This window comes from Bos indicus, chromosome 3 (genome assembly GCF_029378745.1).
Source record: "Bos indicus isolate NIAB-ARS_2022 breed Sahiwal x Tharparkar chromosome 3, NIAB-ARS_B.indTharparkar_mat_pri_1.0, whole genome shotgun sequence".
NCBI classification, from domain to species: domain Eukaryota; kingdom Metazoa; phylum Chordata; class Mammalia; order Artiodactyla; family Bovidae; genus Bos; species Bos indicus.
In genome coordinates, this window is record NC_091762.1 from 40,858,923 (window position 1) to 40,877,415 (window position 18,493).

General features: G+C 35.8%; 1 protein-coding gene across 1 annotated transcript in view; it reads left to right on the forward strand.

The window, feature by feature from the left end:
* COL11A1 (collagen type XI alpha 1 chain) overlaps positions 1-18,493 on the forward strand; it is a 222,646-nt gene that overhangs the window by 157,290 nt on the left and 46,863 nt on the right. Inside the window, exons 42-46 of the mRNA XM_019956964.2 lie at positions 4,017-4,124; positions 9,813-9,920; positions 10,838-10,891; positions 11,981-12,034; positions 12,549-12,656. Coding sequence (XP_019812523.1) covers positions 4,017-4,124; positions 9,813-9,920; positions 10,838-10,891; positions 11,981-12,034; positions 12,549-12,656 — 432 coding nt within the window. The remainder of the gene's footprint in view (positions 1-4,016; positions 4,125-9,812; positions 9,921-10,837; positions 10,892-11,980; positions 12,035-12,548; positions 12,657-18,493) is intronic.

Sequence of the window (18,493 nt, forward strand, 5' to 3'; positions counted from 1 at the left end):
TTTGAAAAGCTGGGATTTAAATTTAAAAACAGGATCAAAGAGAAAGATTTCATGGCCTGAGAAGTTAAAATGTATCTCTTTACAATTTGTATCATCAATTGCAAATGAAATATCCCAGCACTTAAATTGGATACTTAGTTTAGATTGATAACTCTAATGGGTAATAATGCTTGTGTGAGATTTTATAGGTAAAATGTTAAAAATGCAATACAGCCACCTTATATGCACATTGATCCTCAAGAAATTAGATTTTCAGATAAGTAAAGACTAATCTTTAAGGATGACAGTGTTTTCTTGGAATGAAAAAGAATCACTCTGGTCACACGTATATTGTCTTCTGTTTGTGTGTGTGTGTGTGTGTGTGTGTGTGTGTGTGTGTGTGCTCAGTTGCATCTGACTCTGACCCCATGGACTGTAGCCCACGAGGCTCCTCTGTCCATGGGATTCTCCAGGCAAGAATTCTGGAGTGTGGGTTGCCATTTCCTCCTCCAGAGGATCTTCACAACCTAAGATTATTTACTACTTTGCCACTTGTGACCTTTCTGTTTACACTTTTACCAAAAAAGACTACTTTCATTGCTGAAATTTTTATTCCTCTCTTTTCTGTAATTCAGGGCACACCTTTGTGTTTCTCTCAATTTCAATGTCCTTGCTCTTCTTTTTCTCCTTGTCTTCCTGCTCCTTTCTCTGTTGCACATTGTTCATTTTATTATCTCCCCTGCCCTTCTCCTCTTCCTCCACTTTTCCTCTTTGACTTCTCTGTCACTTATAAGACTGATCTTTGCATTCCTTTCACTTTTAGGACTGTACCTGTTAAATGCACTCAGACGATTCTCCTTTTTATTTTCTGCACTGGCCTCTGGTATCATTCACCCAAAGTCTTGCCACCTGGTTAACAGTCACACTGCTTGTGGTTGACTCTTTTACATAAAATATTTTAATATTATTAAATTAAAAATAACATTTTGACAGAGGGCAGATGCTTTTTATTTAAAAAATACTAAATAAAATTTTCCTTTGCAATTGTTTTTCTTTCATATTTGATTAATGTGGTTGATAAAAATAAAATTTTCACATAACTTGATTAATTATTATCCATCTGCACAGCAATTCCTGAGTTTGTTTTTAAAATGTATACTTATTATAACTCAAAAATGTCACTTGTTTATATCAAGTTCAAATTCCATGATTTTTTAACTATACTTTTAGTGAAGTTTCTCAAATGATTTCTATTTCCTAAGTTTAAAATATCCTATAATAAAACAACCATAACAGTGGTCCAGTTAGTCTTAAAGAAAATGAGACAACATTAGTTTTCTAGTGTTACTCTTAAGTTGTTCCCAATAATCTAAAATTTGTATAATTTCTATTCATTTTAATTGCTTTAATTTTCAGATACCTCACAAAATAAAAAGAGTACTCTATGTAGCTTGTATATGTAGCCAAAAAAATGTCAAGAAATTACATAGTAAATAGTCTTGTCAGTTCAGTTCTGTTTAGTTCAGTCGCTCGGTTGTGTCCGACTCTTTGCCACCCCATGGATTGCAATACACCAGGCTTCCCTGTCCATTTTCGAACTCCAGGAGGTTACTCAAACTCATGTCCATTGAATTGGTGATAGCATCCAACCATCTCATCCTCTGTTGTCTCCTCCTCCTGCCTTCGATCTTTCCAGGGTCAGTTCTTCGCACCAGGTGGCCAAAGTATTGGAGTTTCAACTTCAGCATCAGTCCTTCCAATGGATATTCAGGACTGATCTCCTTTAGAATGGACTGGTTGGATCTCCTTGCAGTCCAAGGGACTCTCAAGAGTCTTCTCCAACACTACAGTTCAAAGCATCAATTCTTCGGTGCTCAGCTTTCTTTACAGTGCAAGTTTCACATCCATACATGACTACTGGAACAACCAGAGCTTGACTAGACAGACATTTGCTGGCAAAATAATGTCTCTGCTTTTTAACACGCTGTCTAGGTTGGTCATAGCTTTTCTTCCAAGGAGCAAGTGTCTTTTAATTTCACGGCTGCAGTCACCATCTGCAGTGATTTTTGAGCCTCTCCCCACAAAAAGTCTCTCACTGTTTCCATTGTTTCCCCATCTATTTGGCATGAAGTGATGAAACCAGATGCCATGGTCTTAGTTTTATGAATGTTGAGCTTTAAGCCAACTTTTTCACTCTCCTCTTACATTTTCATCAAGAGGCTCTTTAGTTCTTCAGTTTCTGCCAGAAGGGTGGTGTCATCTGCATATCTGAGGTTATTGATATTTCTCCCAGCAATCTTGATTCCAGCTTGTGCTTCATCCAGCCTGACATTTCGCATGATGCACTCTGCATGTAAGTTAAATTAGCAGGGTCATGTATATTATAAGACAGAAATAGTTTGTAATCCTCTGCAATCAAGGAATAGTTCAATAAAATTGAATAGGTGCTACATTTAGAGAAATTACAATTCGATAGCCCCTGAGAGTTGTTAATGTCTTCATTTTCCGAGAAGCAATGGGTGGCTTTATGAAGTAAAGCCCAGGGAAGAGTCCTTGGTCAGGGTTGCTCTTGACTAGTTCCCTGATTATGGGAAGGACACTTAACTTCTTATGTTCTTCATCTTTTAAGACTGCTGTTCTATTCCTGGGCTTCCCCAATAGTTAAGTTGGTAAAGAATCTGCCTGCAGTGCAAGTAGACCCCGGTTTGATTCCTGGGTCAGGAAGATTCTACAGCTGCACCAAAAGCTCCACAGAATCTTTCTGGGAGTAAAGTGACAAATAAGTGTTAAACTGACTTTTAAATTGTAAAGTACTATGTTAACACAAGTTGTTGTCATTATCATTGTTTTTATGTTCATATGCAATTAGTGTCCTAGCTAATAAAAATAGAACAAAGTCAGTAATTCATATTTGTAAAATAAAATTATTTCTAATTACATAGGCAGAATAATATTAGTTAAAAATGTGAAAGTACTGCATTTTCCAGCTTTTTAAATCATTTGAGTTTTAAAATGATGATATTATCTAGACTTCTTAATTATTAAGGGAATCTGCTAAAAATCATATTTTCTAATATTTCACATTTAGTTCCTCCTGAATTAAAAGAATAAATTATAACTTAGCCACACATCTAGGAATTTAATCCAAAGACATTATTCTTGTTATCTTTCATTAAATAAAATTGAAGATGGTAAAAGGTTAACTTTGAGCTTTATATGACTTAGTGGATCTATGTTTTCATTTCTTTTTTTTTTTGCTTTAAATAACACTTTTTAAAAATTTTTCATAAGATAATTAACATGAAGGCAGTACCCACACTTTCTAAAATTTTACATATTAAGTATTTTTAAAGCAAAATAATTTAAAGCATATGGCATCTATTTTGTAATTCAAATGGGCATATCTACTCAAATGTGAATTATCTGTCTAGTGTTCATAATAAAACCAAATGATCCCTATAGGACTCTAAGATAAATTTAAGGACTTATTTTCTTGGAAAAAGTCCAAGCTCTGGGATAGTGATTATTAAACTTTATTATGTAAAACATTATATTTGTACATTAATGCAATGACAATTTCTGAACTTATTTTTAAGACTTAGAAATTGTGATTGAGCGAGTTTAAGGTGAAGTACAGAAATCATTTTGAAAATGTTAGTCTTAGACAATGTAACTTGCCAATTCATGATAATACAGGGAGAAAATTGTATAGTAAGGTACTGTTGCATTTATGTTTTATAAAGCATTGTGAACAATTATGAACACTTAAATGAAAAAGAAAATGTCTATAAAATGTTAAAGATATATTATTTTGAAATAGTTTTCTTCTTATCAGTATTTCTTAACTTTAATATCTGTGCTTAATATTGGGGCTAGAATTTAATCTTTTAAATTGTGAGTATTATTCTGAAATTTTAAAGTTATCTGAAAGTGACTTTTATGTTATACAAACTATAAGATGTCAATACTGAATAGTGATTCTTAAGTATCTCTTTTTCCATCTTTAATAACAAGATACCTTTTTTCCCCTATATTAGGGCTCACCAGGAGAACGTGGATCAGCAGGAACAGCTGGCCCAATTGGTTTGCCAGGGCGGCCAGGACCCCAGGGTCCCCCTGGTCCAGCTGGAGAGAAAGGTGCTCCAGTAAGTAATTTCAAGGAGGAAATATATTATACTGCTACCCTGCACAAGTTATTACTTTTTATTCAAGGATATTAGCTCTTCATACTCCACTGCATTCTTTCTGCATATGTGCCTGCCATGTAAACATACTTCTTTTTGTATTTATAATACAGAAAACTTCAAATTCAATTAAGTAAGATGACATTTTCCACACTTTATGAAGCCCTAATACCTGTGAGGGAATTGGATATTATTAATGTAAAAGCTTCTGATTTTGCTCCTTTTAAAAGTCCTTCTAAAATTGGACTTTTGATTAAAACTATAGTTTACAGCATAGAGTTAGAAAAATGAGCACTTTTCACTCCTATACAAAACTATACTTCATTTCCAATATACAACTTCATTTCCAATCACTTTCATAGTCTGTAAGTGAAACACATAGGGAGTGGCTGCCCTTTTTTATGTAATTTATGTTTTGATCTACAGTGAAAGAGGTGGAAAATATCTGGTCAATTATTTTATCTTATATCTACTGTTTAAAAAATTTATATTTAAATAATCAGTGTATTATATTCATTAGATTTATATTTCATCATCAAGCTTCCTTTCCTAATTTTGTTACTGTTTTTGATTTAATCATATTAATTTTCCAAAAAGAAAGTTAAAGCATTCTCTCATCCACCATGGTTAAAGCAAAAACCCAGTAAATGTATATAAAAGTTGCTGACCATCATAAGCAAAAATATGAGTTCAATACTTTTGTGTATATGTAAGTCTTGACATATGTAATTTAGTTTAAGCCTATAATCTTCAAAATACCTTTTTATCACTAAGGCCTTAGTTTTAGCAAGTTCAGTCTGATTTAGCATGTTGCTTTCATTGTCCATTGCCATTAATGTTTGTGATTTTTTTTTTAGTATTTTCAAATTACAATGATTGTTTTTCTGTAGTCTACTACCTTTTAGAAACACTTAGAATAATTAGGGTAGGATGATATCACCTGTGGGTGGAATTTTTGGGTGACAGAAAAAGCATTTTTAATTGCTGAAAATTTTTTAAAGCAATACATTTCCAGCTTCAAATACATTTGAAGAAAATTTAGACATTGTTTTCTGAGATGTTAATGGAAAAGCATAAAAAATTGTTCTTTGTCTCCCTCTTAGAATTTCTATAATTTCCAACCAATCTCAGAAACTAAAGATTTGTCTATAAAACCTTTATAGTATACTGTGCACTGGAAGGGGATATAAAACACAGATTCAGGACATTTCACTCATTCAGGACATTTTTGATTTTCATTCAAAAATCCAGGGCACTCATATTTTGGCACAGCACAATTAAGAATGTATACAGAGAAAAAGAATATGCATTGCTTTAAGTGTAAATTGAGACTACATAATACTTATTAGAGAAGTCCAGAATTCCCTGAAGATAATTGAATTCTGGGTTTTAACTTGGTTAAATACCTAGAATTTATGAAGAGAAAATATTGAAATGAATGTAAGAATATGGAAAAGTAGTGAAAGTTATAATAAGTTACTTCAGTGATGTAGAGGAGAAATTATTGATCAAAAGCCTTTTTAAGAGCTAAGATTTGGCCTGGGTTTTGGTATTAGTTGATAGAATGAGTCGGAAGGGAAAGGAGAATGCTCTGCCCATCCATTCTCTCTCAGTCATTCCCACCATGAAAAAAAGTCCAAGATGTTCATTCTATTGTTCTTTTATTAAAGAACAATAAATAAAGGATTGAAGATGGTTAGCATAACATTCTTATAGAAGTGTGGGGTGAAAGTATTCATAAACCTCCATGGAGAAGTTTAGTAAAAACTGACGGAGACATTGGCTTAGATGTTACATGAAGCCTTTTACCTCTTCGTTCTTAACTCCTCTGAACAACTTGTATTATAATTCGTCATATAACTATCAGTAAGTTAAGGCTTGCATAAAGAAAGAAAGACAAGCTAGTGATCTGTGAAAGGCAAGTCCTTGGTCTATTTACCTACCAAACAACCACCTTGGAAGGGAGAAAATGGAAAATGAGAGCCCTGAATATCCATATGACCTCTGGCAATAACTGGCCTAATCTGTATCCCCAAATTAATCATCCAGATAAGAAACTTGGAGGAATAGGGGGTGCTGGAAATCAGGTAAAGAAAAGAAAGCTAAAACTTTTTCTACCTAAGTGCATTAATAGAAATATTTTGATGGAAAGAATGATTATTGAAGAAACCTACTAATTGTATTAGGGAGGTACTGGATTGAAGGACTACAGATAGGAAGCTATGTAGATAATACATCTGTCTGAGACTGCTATAGAAATGGGGGATGCCAGATCCAAAACACAGTGAAGTCAATATATTGACCATAAATTGATTAGGCATTAGTAGGTGTAGGTACAAGGAAACATTATTTTCAGTTTCAAGAACATGTAAATATAATTGAAAAGAGAATGATCCAAGTCAGGATTGCAAATCTGGGAGTTATTTAGAATAAGTTTAATGTAGGAACTGTATTATTGAGTCTCCATTTGATGCAGTATTGAGGGAAGAGAAGAAAGATCTAGACTCTTTAGGGAAAATTGTAATGGTGAGAGTTCTGAAAGGATCCAGTAAGAGGGAGAGCAAGAGAGACTGTCTGTGAGTGATATGGAATATATCCAGTGGCACACTATCATGAAGGCCAAGAGAGAAAAGAGTTTCCTTTGTTGAATGTTGTAAGTGAACAAGAATACTCAAAGTTGAGAACAAAAGATAAGACAGACCAGGATTTGGTCATTGGGCATTCAAGACTTCAGGGTAATTGCAGTGGGGTTCAAAAAGAAGGTGGATGATAAAGGAGTGGAATAAGTGCATACAGAACACTTCAGTTAAGCCTGAGCCTAGAAGAATAAGGAGGCAGAAGGTGGTAGTACTAGCAAAATTGAATGCATTGCCTCTGGTTATTATTATTACTGTGATGCAGTTATATTTATCTCCCTGGAGAAGGAAATGGCAACCCATTCCAGTATTCTTGCCTGGAAAATCCCATGGACAGAGGAGCCCGGTAGGCTATAGTCCATGGGGTTGCAAAAAGTTGGACATGACTTAACTTTCACTTTCAGTTTATATTTATCTACTTAACAAACAATAAGAAATAATCAATGAAAAGTGAGGAAGTTAAGGATGTCAGAATAAAGTAACGTTGCTGGCTTTGAGCCAATAAGAATTGAGCTGGGAGCTCAGTTCTGTTATTTATTTTGTTCATTATTTGGGATGTTAACATCTCTAAACCTTTGTTTCCTTATCTCTGAAAAAAAAATACCTTGATATTTTGTGATGAGTAGATGAAATTGTAGTTCTTTCACTTTGTAGGATCATCATCATAGGGTGTAAACCAGAGTTTTCATCAAAATATTAATTAATAACTAGAAAATAAATGCATAAATTAGCTTTTGAATCAGAAGGAATGGATTTGGTGAATTAGAATAAAAGTTGAGGGTGTGGATAAGGCTAAGTTCACACAGAGTCAAACAAAGGACATGGGGATGATTAGCTAATTTTATCAGTGTTAATGTAATATTCAGCTATTAATATTGATGAAGAAGTAGAAGTAATGAAATAAACATTGCTTAAGGAGAGATCAGCGATGTTTCTGGTAGTCCTGTAGGTTATGGGCCAAGATATCCATAATAGGGGAGGCATTTACCATCTTGCAGGGTTATAAAATGAAGAATCTAAATTTAGATTGTTATAGATCTGTTGAAAGGTTATCCCTGATTCTACTCATACCAGGATCAAAAGAAATAAACAGCAGGTGATTCCTGGCAAGTGATTATGTGTACTATAATAAAGGCAGATAAGAATTAATCTGTTTAATTTATACATACTCTCATAGATTCAATTTTTGGAGTTCAGATTCTGAAGGAAATTCAAATTAGGGAGAAATATCTGAATCAGTTGATGTTTTCAAAGTAGTGACATTCACTGTGAATAGCATAACACACTTTATAAGTGGAGATAGGTTTGTGACATTGTAATATTTAATTTGAATGAAATAAAAGGTCTCCAGTGTGACAATGGAGATATTATTAAATGATGATTATGACATAGTTTTGAAAAATGAGATCATATGGAACCCAATAAAGTAATAAACTTGTAAAAGTTGTTTTATAGATATTTATTTTTGTCATTAAGCAATAGATTAATTCAATACTCCTTAAATGGCTACTGTGGGCCACAGGCCAGGAAGATACAATGGAATACAGAAACAGTTTCTTCTCTCACAGTTTATTGTCTGATGGAGCATTGGAAAATAATCAAAGAATCACAAAGTACATGTATAATTACAAACTCTGGTTAATGACATAAAGAAATGTACTGATATATATCAGATTATGACAGAAAGACCTCAGCTGGAGTCAGAGCCTTTCCTTGGACAGGGCATTGATGATGGAATTAAAAAGATGAGGAGGAATTAACTAAGTAGAGGGTCCTCCTAGGGGCATTCCAGGCAAATGAACAACACATGCTGAGGCCAAGTAACAGGAAGGAAATGTCATCAAGTTTAAAAAAAGATCTAGAGGAGTTGAAATACAGAGCAATGGCAAAGGGAGTAGAAACCAGGTAATAGGGAGACTGCACTAGCAGCTTGCTCTTTATCTTAGGAATGGTAAACAAGTAAATTGACTAAAGAATGTTGTTAAGATGATCTGTCTCTCCAGTTACAACATAGGAAATAGTTTGGAAGTAAGAATAGATGTGAGATAGGAAGGAGGTATTTCAACAGTTCAGAGGAAGGCTACTAGTATTTTGGGATAAGATATTAATGGTGGAGATAAAGTGAAGTAAATATATTCAAGAGATAAAACTTGGAAAGGAGGTGGTAAGGGATAGGGAAGCGGGTAGATAGTGGGGTCAGGATAATGTAAAGGCAGGAACTAACGACATGGATTCCCAGATTGTATAACAGGAGGAAAGATAGAACTACCAAATACAATCAAAAAATAACTCTGTGCAGAACTGATGAGGTCTTCACTTTTAGGAAAGGAATTTTTGCCATCTTCATTACCAAGGCTCTACTTTTTCAATTATACAATATACTTAAATTTTAAAAGAGGAAAATAATGCCACCGTCAAAAGATAAAGAAAAAATTTTAAGAAGCTAACAACCTTTTCATTCTGAATCAAAAGCAAGAAAATTGAAATACCAAAATCTAGAAAAATTCATGAAACATTTGTTAAAAATGAAAAACATCTACATATAAAGCATATTATAAAGTTGGGCATATGAGCAAATGCATTGTATGGTTTTTGAGGCCTACCAGCCACTGCCCAGCTATTTCAATAGCAATACAGAACAACATAAAGGGTCAGTAACATAAAGGGTCAGCTTTCAAAAACATTAAGCATCTGATTTTTAATATATAATGCTTGATTTGAAAATGTGTGGTTCAAAGGAAAATTCTATTGATTATTTTTGTTGATTGTTGATTATTTTTTATGAGATTCATAAATGGTTAGCAATGGTAGTGTTCTTAGTCACGAAATAATGTGGGATATTTCATGTTATTATTTGCTACTGAGAAAATGCATTTTGGGTGAAAATCAAAACAATTTCCTTGTTAAATATGGAAGCCAGGGTATGACTCTTGTAGCTTCACTTATAAATTATGAGTGGCAAATTCATAGGTTTCTTACAGCCAAGTAATGACTTGGTGGATTTTCAATGCAGGGAGAAAAAGGTCCCCAAGGTCCTGCAGGGAGAGATGGAGTACAAGGCCCTGTGGGTCTCCCCGGGCCTGCGGGGCCTGCTGGCTCCCCTGGAGAAGATGGAGACAAGGTGAGTACTCTTTATTTATGTTAGTACATACCATGAAAAATAAATTTTTTCTCAAAAATCCTAGATATAATCTTTCTTAAGATTAGATATAAAATCTAAAGATATATTTTTCAAAGTTTCAATATAGCTTTCTTGTGCTCAGAAGTTTTAATTTAGGGGCTTAGAATTAGAATTTTCCTGTGAAATAGTATGTGGGATCTAAACAAGACATGAACAATGGTAGTGAGAAAAATTAGCAGATGCCAAAAACTCTTATCTGTTTTTAATGTTTCTCAGATAAATGTGAAATTCGAGTAATTAGTTGTATACATTTAACCATGGTGTCTTGGATATTGTAGGGTTAAAATTTAAGAATGAGCTGCATACATCTTTGATAATCCTGTACTTCTCTATTTTTTACTAATATGTAAGTGGAGATTCTAAGATCTTGATTTTAAATGTATAGCTGTGTTGTGTTTGAATTGAATATACTTTCTAGCAATACTGTGAAATTATATAACAAAATTTGTTAACCAGTGTGCTGATAATGCATTATACTTTAGCAGTTGGAAAACTAGGAGAAAAAATAGATTGATTTTTGATTAATGTGTAATTATATTTTTATATAAATCAGTGTATTTCCATTATCAGTTTATACTGGTGTTATTTCAGATGAAATTGATTTTGTGAATTGAAAATCCCAGCTGTAATATTCCTCAGAGTTCAGTTGACTTTTGTTTTTCTATATGCTTATCATATAGAAAATGATCTAGACAGCAATATTAGTCAATACAGCAGAGTGATCAGTAGGCTTTTCCAATTTAAATAGTGACATTAAATGCTAGCACATAATTTAGTCATAAGATGATAGTGATCATAGTGCAATGGCAGGTATGGCATATTAGATATAAATTTTAACTCAAATATTTCAAATTCAGGGTGAAATTGGTGAACCAGGACAAAAAGGCAGCAAGGGTGACAAAGGAGAAAACGTGAGTTTCCTACTTCTTATTGAGGGGGATTATTAATTTAATTTCTTTTGCTATTAACTATGGATATTTCTTCATATTACTATTTCCTTATGTCTCCCTATAGTATTACTACTATATTACCTCTGCAGTAACTATTCAGTTTGAGATTTGGTCAATTCTAATAAAACCTCTTTTCAAAACTTTGTGTTAAGAAATGAAATAATTCAAACCTTAAAACCTCAGAATGAGACTAAACTATCTGCAGTTTTCCCCTCCATTGCTTTTACACTGTTAGTTCAAATACCATATGGTTTAAACACAGATAACATCTTTGTGTTGCTATGAAAAAGACACTGACCTAGTGGAAACCTGAAAGGTACCCTGGTAGTCCCTCAACCACATCTCCAGAGCCGATGCTTCAAACATTGTACCCAATGTGTGGCAGTTTTAAGGAAAAAAGCAGTACAATTCCATGACTCTCGTGTCTGGATCTTTTATAGTGCCTGATTGTATAAAAAAAAAAAAAGAAAAGAAAACAGTTAAGAAAATATGTTTATGCATGGAAGACTCATAAAGCTACTGAAATCTATTGCTTAAAATAAGGAGTTCTGGTTTACTGAAAACATAACACTGAATTTGCATGTGTTTACATATGAGAAAAATTCTAGGTTTTCATATATCCTTACTTTCTGTCTATATAGAATTCCCCACAACCTATTTTTCTTTTGGAAAATATCATATATATGAACTTTTTCATATCTCTTTTTGACATATAGATATCTCACTAAAGAAATCTGGTATTTTGAAAATTTTCAAGTGTGAAACTTTGACATGATTTATAAATATTCGCATAGAAATCCTTTTTTAAATATCAACAGTATTACAGATGAGAATGTTTTCAATAACTGCCAATTTAAAAGTGATTGCAAGTAAGCAAGTCTGAGGCTCAAGAAGTAAAATAAATAATGGTTGACTGCACTAAATGCAAAAACCTTTTTCTCCAAGAAGTGTATAGATGCTTAATAGATTTTGATCAATCAAATGTTCTGTACTATATAACAGGCTCTTCTGGCTTCAGTTTCAGATTTACAGATTTTTATCTCATTTCAGGGTCCTCCTGGTCCCCCAGGTCTTCAAGGTCCAGTTGGTGCCCCTGGAATTGCTGTAAGTGTTCCTCTTTGTTCAGCAAATCTTAAGTCCTTTCTGTTCTCTGATTAGATAGATCCATGAACTGTCACATAACCAGTCGATTTCATGTGGTAATAGGTTTGTTTGTATGCTTAACATTGAATCAAGTTTAAATTATCTAATATAGGTAGCCAAGTTGATCTTTATAAACAAAAAACACTATGACATCATTGGAAGATAGCTAATAACCAGTTGGGAAGTACTTAATTTGTAGGAAATTCTGAACATTATTTTCCCTTGTTATGTAGCTCTTATTTCACTTGGTAAACATGAGAAAAATCAGAATAAGTCATATTCCATAATCAAATAATGTAAGCAAAACAAACAATGGTATATTTGCAGCAGATCATACAAATTTTACCTACTTATCACTTGGTTGCTAATAATAGACCAACTTTGATTAAATGAGGAATGATTATATTTTTATGATGTCTTATGGCAGAATCATGATTTTTTCCAGTTTGTGATCATTTGTATTGGTCTTCTCTAGGGAGGTGATGGTGAACCAGGTCCCAGAGGTCAGCAGGGGATGTTTGGACAAAAAGGTGATGAGGGTGCCAGAGGTTTCCCAGGACCTCCTGGTCCCATAGGTCTTCAGGTAAGATGTTTTCTGCATTGCACATCCAGTCATTCCCACTTACTCCTCACAACAGGTTTTCTGGTGGATGTAAAACAAAGCAGAGGTCCTTTTTTCTATCTAGAAACTCGGGTTTTAAGTATAATAACCATTTTACTTAAACATATATCTGAACTTTAACTGCTTTTTACCAATTACTATTAATTTTTCTGAAACTTCATCAGCCTTGGCTTCTGTTTCTGGAGATTATTTAGCCCCACCTTAGGTTTAATACTGCTTTTCTTCATTCTCATTGTATATGGAAAATGAATGACAAGCTTCTTTAAGTGTATATCGAAAAGCACGATGTTAGAAACGTTCTTTCACATATCTCACGGCAGGAAAATTAGTACTCGAGATGGCTAGCAGAAACAAAGAGCCTTTTGAGAAATAGCAAACTGTCAATCACAACTGGGGCTTCTCAGGTGGTGCTAGTGGTAAAGGATCTTCCTGCCAGTGAAGTAGACACAAGAGACTGGTTCCATCTCTGGGTGGAGAAGATCCCCTGGAGTGTGAAATGGTAACTCACTCCAGTATGCTTGCCTGGACAATTCCAGGGACAGAGGAGCCGGTGGGCTACAGTCCATGAGGTGGCAGAGTCAGACACGACGAAGTGACTGACTGCACACATACACACACATACACAAGACTGTAGCTATTAACAGAAATTGCCAACAGCAAATGTTAAGCAATAAGAGGTAAAATAGGCTTCCCTTCCCTGGTGGCTCAGATCATAAAGAATCTACCTATCATGTAGGAGATTGGGTTCTATCCCTGGGTCAGGAAGATTCCCCTGGAGAAGCGAATGTCTACCCACTACAGTATTTTTGCCTGGAGAATTCTATAAACAGAGGATGCTGCCACACTACAGTCCACGGGGTCACAAAGAGTCAGGCAGGACCTCAACGACTAGCACTTTCACAATAGGTAAAATAAACAAATTAACATTCAGTTCAGTTAGCTGCTCAGTCATGTCCAATTCTGCAATCCCATTGACTGCAACACTCCAGGTTTCCCTGTCCATAGCCAATTCCTAGAGCTTGCTCAAACTCATGTCCATGCAGTCAGTGATGCCATCCAATGATCTCATTCTCTGTCGTCCCCTTCTCCTCCTGCCTTCAATCTTTCCCAGCATCAGGGGCTTTTCCAATGAGTCAGTTCTTCGCATTAGATGGCCAAAGTATTGGAGCTTCAGCTCCAATCATTTAAATAACTTAAATGATTAAAATAATCTTTAAAATAACTTCTTATATTTAGAATTATAATTTGTATTTTAGTAAACCCATTAGGACTGTGGCTCAGACCATGAACTCCTTATTGCCAAATTCAGACTTAAATTGAAGAAAGTAGGGAAAACCACTAGACCATTCAGGTATGACCTAAATCAAATCCCTTATGATTATACAGTGGAAGTGAGAAATAGATTTAAGGGCCTAGATCTGATAGATAGAGTGCCTGATGAGCTATGGAATGAGGTTCATGACATTGTACAGGAGACAGGGATCAAGACCATCCCCATAGAAAAGAAATGCAAAAGCAAAATGGCTGTCTGGGGAGGCCTTACAAACAGCTGTGAAAAGAAGAGAAGCAAAAAGCAAAGGAGAAAAGGAAAGATATAAACATCTGAATGCAGAGTTCCAGAGAATAGCAAGAAGAGATAAGAAAGCCTTCTTCAGTGACCAATGCAAAGAAATAGAGGAAAACAACAGAATGGGAAAGACTAGGGATCTCTTCAAGAAAATCAGAGATACTAAAGGAACATTTCATGCAAAGATAGGCTCGATAAAGGACAGAAATAGTATGGACCTAACAGAAGCAGAAGATATTAAGAAGAGATGGCAAGAATACACAGACGAACTGTACAAAAAAGATCTTCACGACCCAGATAATCACGATGGTGTGATCACTCACCTAGAGCCAGACATCCTGGAATGTGAAGTCAACTGGGCCTTAGAAAGCATCACTATGAACAAAGCTAGTGGAGGTGATGGAATTCCAGTTGAGCTGTTCCAAATCCTGAAAGATGATGCTGTGAAAGTGCTGGACTCAATATGCCAGCAAATTTGGAAAACTCAGCAGTGGCCACAGGACTGGAAAAGGTCAGTTTTCATTCCAATCCCAAAGAAAGGCAATGTCAAAGAATGCTCAAACTACCGCACAATTGCACTCGTCTCACACGCTAGTAAAGTAATGCTTAAAATTCTTCAAGCTACGCTTCAGCAATATGTGAACCATGAACTTCCTGATGTTCAAGCTGGTTTTTAGAAAAGGCAGAGGAACCAGAGATCAAATTGCCAACATCTGCTGGATCATGGAAAAAGCAAGAGAGTTCCAGAAAAACATCTATTTCTGCTTTATTGACTATGCCAAAGTCTTTGTGTGGATCACAATAAACTGTGGAAAATTCTGAAAGAGACGGGAATACCAGACCACCTGACCTGCCTCTTGAGAAATCTGTATGCAGGTCAGGAAGCAACAGTTAGAACTGGACATGGAACAACAGACTGGTTCCAGATAGGAAAAGGAGTTTGTCAAGCCTGTATATTGTCATCCTGTTTATTTAACTTATATGCAGAATACATCATGAGAAACGCTGGACTGGAAGAAACACAAGCTGGAATCAAGATTGCTGGGAGAAATATCAATAACCTCAGATATGCAGATGATACCACCCTTATGGCAGAAAGTGAAGAGGAACTCAAAATCTGATCTGATCTGATGTGAAACCCATTAAGAAGTACTACGTTGTAAAACATTGTAGGCTAAGAAATTGTCTTTAAATATAGCTTATAACTGGGTTGTTAGGCAAAACATTGCATAGTAGATATCTGTCTGAGTTGCCTTTCTTCGATATGATGTTAACCGCTTCCTACAAACTGGAAACATCTGGCTTTCTTCTGCCACTTGTTTATTCGATACTTACCTAGTGATTCTCTAAAAGATCATAAAATTTTGTTTAAATGATATTTGGGTACATATGGATATTAGTTATGCCACATTAGCAATTTTATAAATGATTAAATCATCTAGTTCATAATAATTTTTAATATTAAAAGTACCTTCAGTTCAGTTCAGTCACTCAGTCATGTCTGACTCTCTGCGACCCCATGAATCACAGCACGCCAGGCCTCCCTGTCCATCACCATCTCCCGGAGTTCACTCAGACTCATGTCCATCGTTTCGGTGACACCATCCAGCCATCTCATCCTCTGTCATCCCCTTCTCCTCCTGCCCCCAATCCCTCCCAGCATCAGAGTCTTTTCCAATGAGTCAGTTCTTTGCATCAGCTGGCCAAAGTACTGGAGTTTCAGCTTTAGCATCATTCCTTCCAAAGAAATCCCAGGGCTGATCTCCGTTAGGATGGACTGATTGGATCTCCTTGCAGTCCAAGGGACTCTCAAGAGTCTTCTCCAACACCACAGTTCAAAAGCATCACTTCTTTGGCGTTCAGCTTTCTTCATAGTCCAACTATCACGTCCATTCATGACCACTGGAAAAACCATATCCTTGACTATACGGATCTTTGTAGGCAATGTAATGTCTCTGCTTTTGAATATGCTATCTAGGTTGGTCATAACTTTACTTCCAAGGAGTAAGTGTCTTTTAATTTCATGGCTGCAATCACCATCTGCAGTGATTTTGGAACCCAAAAAAATAAAGTCTGACACTGTTTCCACTGTTCCCCCATCTATTTCCCATGAAGTGATGGGACCAGATGCCATGATCTTCGTTTTCTGAATGTTGAGCTTCAAGCCAACTTTTTCACTCTCCTCTTTCACTTTCATCAAGAGGCTTTTTAGTTCCTCTTCACTTTCTGCCGTAAGGGTGGTGTCATCTGCATATCTGAGGTTATTGATACTTCTCCCGGCAATCCTGATTCCAGCCTGTGTTTCTTCCAGTCCAGCATTTCTCATGATATACTCTGCATATAAATTAAATAAACAGGGTGACAATATACAGCCTTGACGGACTCCTTTTCCTATTTGGAACCAGTCTGTTGTTCCATGTCTAGTTCTAACTGTTGCTTCCTGACCTGCATACCAATTTCTCAAGAGGCAGATCAGGTGGTCTGGTATTCCCATCTCTTTCAGAATTTTCCACAGTTTGTTGTGATCCACACAGTCAAAGGCTTTGGCATGTCAATAAAGCAGAAAGAGATGTTTTTCTGGAACTCTCTTGCTTTTTCCATGATCCAGCAGATGTTGGCAATTTGATCTCTGGTTCCTCTGCCTTTTCTAAAACCAGCTTGAACCTCAGGAAGTTCACAGTTCACATATTGCTGAAGCCTGGTTTGGAGAATTTTGAGCATTACTTTACTAGCGTGTGAGATGAGTGCAATTGTGCGGTAGTTTGAGCATTCTTTGGCATTGCCTTTCTTTGGGATTGGAATGAAAACTGACCTTTTCCAGTCCTGTGGCCACTGCTGAGTTTTCCAAATTTGCTGGCATATTGAGTGCAGCACTTTCACAGCATCATCTTTCAGGATTTGGAACAGCTCAGCTGGAATTCCATCACCTCCACTAGCTTTGTTCATAGTGATGCTTTCTAAGGCCCAGTTGACTTCACATTCCAGGATGTCTGGCTCTAGGTGAGTGATCACACCATCGTGATTATCTGGGTCGTGAAGATCTTTTTTGTATAGTTCGTCTGTGTATTCTTGCCATCTCTTCTTAATATCTTCTGCTTTGTTAGGTCCATACCATTTCTGTCCTTTATCGAGCTCATCTTTGCATGAAATGTTCCTTTGGTATCTCTGATTTTCTTGAAGAGATCCCTAGTCTTTCCCATTCTGTTGTTTTCCTCTATTTCTTTGCACTGATCGCTGAAGAAGGCTTTCTTATCTCTTCTTGCTATTCTCTGGAACTCTGTATTCAGATGTTTATATCTTTCCTTTTCTCCTTTGCTTTTCGCTTCTTTTCTTTTCACAGCTATTTGTAAGGCCTCCCCAGACAGCCATTTTGCTTTTGCATTTCTTTTCTATGGGAATGATCTTGATCCCTGTCTCCTGTGCAATGTCATGAACCTCATTCATCAGGCACTCTATCTATCAGATCTAGGCCCTTAAATCTATTTCTCACTTCCACTGTATAATCATAAGGGATTTGATTTAGGTCATACCTGAATGGTCTAGTGGTTTTCCCTACTTTCTTCAATTTAAGTCTGAATTTGGCAATAAGGTGTTCATGGTCTGAGCCACAGTCAGCTCCTGGTCTTGTTTTTGCTGACTGTATAGAGCTTCTCCATCTTTGGCTGCAAAGAATATAATCAATCTGATTTCGGTGTTGACCATCTGGTGATGTCCATGTATAGAGTCTTCTCTTATAAATAAGCAATGCTGAGCAATATATATCAGTATGTATGCTGGTGCTGCTGCTGCTAAGTCACTTCACTCATGTCCGACTGTGTGCAACCCCATAGGTGGCAGCCCAGCAGGCTCCTCTGTCCCTGGGATTCTCCAGGCAAGAATACTGGAGGGGTTGCCATTTCCTTTTCCAGTGCATGCATGCATGCTATGTCGCTTCAATCATGTCTGACTCTATGCAACCCTATGCAGAGCAGCCAACCAGGCTCTTCTGTCCACAGGATTCTCCAGGCAAGAATACTGGAGTGGGTTGCCATTTCCTTCTCTACAGTTGTATGAGCAGCACATATATTTGAAAATAACAAGGCATTAGAAATTAGATTGCTGATGTATATATTACCATTCATTTTCTGCTTTTTCATTTAACTGATTATTCTGAATTCTATAAGGTTGTAATTTAGAAATTTAGTTGTCATGATTAAAAAAGGTGCCTTGTAACTTGTATTTACAAAATATT